Genomic DNA, 2,026 nt, shown 5'->3' with positions numbered 1-2,026 from the left:
ATTTCAAGGTACTAAAAGCAAACTTTTTAAAAACAAATTGAGGACAGGGAGAAGCTCTCTGCAATGATTGGTCATCCATTCTTTGTCAAGGTTGTCAACAAGTCCAAATTCCATAATCTCTAGCACTTTTGCATTCAAAATAAAAAATCTAGCAAAGTGAAGTTCTGAACCCTTTCCATGATAGACCTTCAACACCAGTTTTTTGAGGTGATGCTCAAGGCACTCAATTGGATTATCTAGTGAGGAATACTTCCTCACAGTTTGTATATTCTCCGATGTGCATAACTCACTTTCACCTAACTCTTGGATAAACTTCCGTTGGTCCAACTGCAGACATAGATAAATAATATAAGACAGGTCCTCACAATCTAGTAACATGTCATCTTCACATTTTAATTTTTAAGAAAATTTAGCAAAAACACTCACAAGGATATACAAAATCTCCAAGCAGGGAAAGCATTTGAGGAAGTCAAGAACTGCGTGGAAATCAAGGCCGGAACAATCAAGAGCCAAAAGCTTCACTGTGCACATCGTGGTCGTCAAGCTAACGGCGATCATTTTCTAGCAAACAAAAGAACAAACAAAACAGTATAAAAATAGTAGCTTCATAGTATCGTATAATAATGCGTTCAAAAAAACTTTGCTGCCGCTACCTGGAAAACGGTTGTTCCAAGGTGGAGCTGTGATATGGTTTTATGGAGAATACCCAATATTTGTAGCTTAGGAGCCCGGATTACCCGGATGGCTGCCGGCCCATTGTGTGGATTGAGTGGCAGCAACCTCTCGAGGCAAGGGGTGTCTTCGATAACCAGCTCTTGCACTCTCACAATACCAGGGTAAGAGTCTACTCGGTTGTCCCAAGGAGCACTGAAGCCGATGCTCCTCAGAGCCGGGGAGTTGATGCGGATGATGGCAGAGCCCACATTGCTGTCTAGCAGAAGACTCTCCAGCGCAGGGCAGCCAGAGAGCACGGCGTTCAGAGCCTCCTCCGTTAGGATGACCTTGCACAAGGTAAGCTGCTGGAGCAGCGGGAAGTCCACGACTAGGTTGGGCGGCAGACGGCAGCTACTGAACGTGGCCACGTGGAGTGCGGGCGCGTGGCGGAACACCGACGGCGGTATCACGTCGTTTCCGGAGCTGTGGTGTTTGTAGACGAGCCAGAGCTCCTCAAGGTAGGCTATTCCACGGGAGCGGAACCAGCCATCGACCCTGGCGTCGCATGCATCGTCGTCGAGGATCTTGCGTCCCGTGCGTCCGTCGTAGTGGTAGGGGAGGGGGTCGATGCTGACCGAGATGCGGCGGACGGGGCCATGGTGGGTGGAGAGAATGGTGGAGACGGTCTTCTCGGGTATGCCGTCGAGGTTGAGCGGCGCAGAGCACCAGATGTGGTGCCAGCGGCCCGAGAGCACCTGCGTGCGGCAGCCCTCCTTGGTGGGGAGGAGGGAGACGACGGCGCCGAGCCACGCGTCGATTGCTGATGAGATCGGCGCGATCCGTCGCCATGTGCGCGGTGTGATCGCCGACGATGGAAATAGGTCGAGAGGACGGACCAGGGCTTCGGCCGTGAGGGTTGTTATATGTGGGCTGTCCAATTCACTTCCACAGTCGTTGGATAGAATTGTGCCGAGATTCGTGCTTTTGTTGTTGGTTTTTGGGTTGTGGCCGTTTTTCTTTTGGGCTTTTGTTGTCTGGGCTGAAACGTATTTTCTCTCCATGCAGATTAAAACAGAGGAGAAAAGTGGGTTTGCTCGCCCTGACATCGACCAGTCAGGTGAGCAAATGATTCTAAAAAATAACTCAGGTGAGAAAATTTCCTTTTTATTTGTGTGTCCTATTTCTTATTTATTTCTTATGCTTCTTCATTCTTTTCATTTATTTATTTTTTGGTTTTTCATTCTTGATTTTCCCCTTTTTTCTTCTTCATTTTGTTTTCTTTTGTGCTTCAAAAGAAAAAAAAAGATTATGTGACAACGAGTTTTACCTATGCCTTATTTATCAAATTGCGCTGCGATTCATGTAGGTTGTT

At 47.6% G+C, this 2,026-nt stretch overlaps 1 protein-coding gene across 1 annotated transcript; it reads right to left on the bottom strand.

Annotated features, from left to right (window-relative positions):
- Positions 1–296: 296 nt before the first annotated feature.
- On the bottom strand, positions 297–1,715 carry LOC141023172 (F-box/FBD/LRR-repeat protein At2g26030-like). Its single transcript, XM_073499510.1, has 3 exons — positions 738–1,715; positions 437–561; positions 297–327 (listed from the first exon to the last, which is right to left on the bottom strand). The coding sequence occupies exons 1-3, from the start codon at positions 1,713–1,715 to the stop codon at positions 297–299; spliced, it is 1,134 nt and encodes a 377-aa protein (XP_073355611.1).
- Between the last annotated feature and the right edge of the window lie 311 nt (positions 1,716–2,026).

Source organism: Aegilops tauschii, chromosome 5 (assembly GCF_002575655.3).
Source record: "Aegilops tauschii subsp. strangulata cultivar AL8/78 chromosome 5, Aet v6.0, whole genome shotgun sequence".
NCBI classification, from domain to species: domain Eukaryota; kingdom Viridiplantae; phylum Streptophyta; class Magnoliopsida; order Poales; family Poaceae; genus Aegilops; species Aegilops tauschii.
Note: the sequence above shows the minus strand (reverse complement) of the source record. Positions and strands in the feature narration are given on the sequence as shown.

Excerpts from the sequence above, each read along its gene's own strand:
- LOC141023172 (XM_073499510.1), bottom strand. The coding sequence starts at position 1,715 with ATGGAGAGAAAATACGTTTCAGCCCAGACAACAAAAGCCCAAAAGAAA. Across the intron at positions 562-737 it reads ATGGGCCGGCAGCCATCCGG|AAAATGATCGCCGTTAGCTT; the intron begins GTAATCCGGGCT and ends TTTGTTTGCTAG. Across the intron at positions 328-436 it reads TTTCCCTGCTTGGAGATTTT|TTGGACCAACGGAAGTTTAT; the intron begins GTATATCCTTGT and ends CTATGTCTGCAG.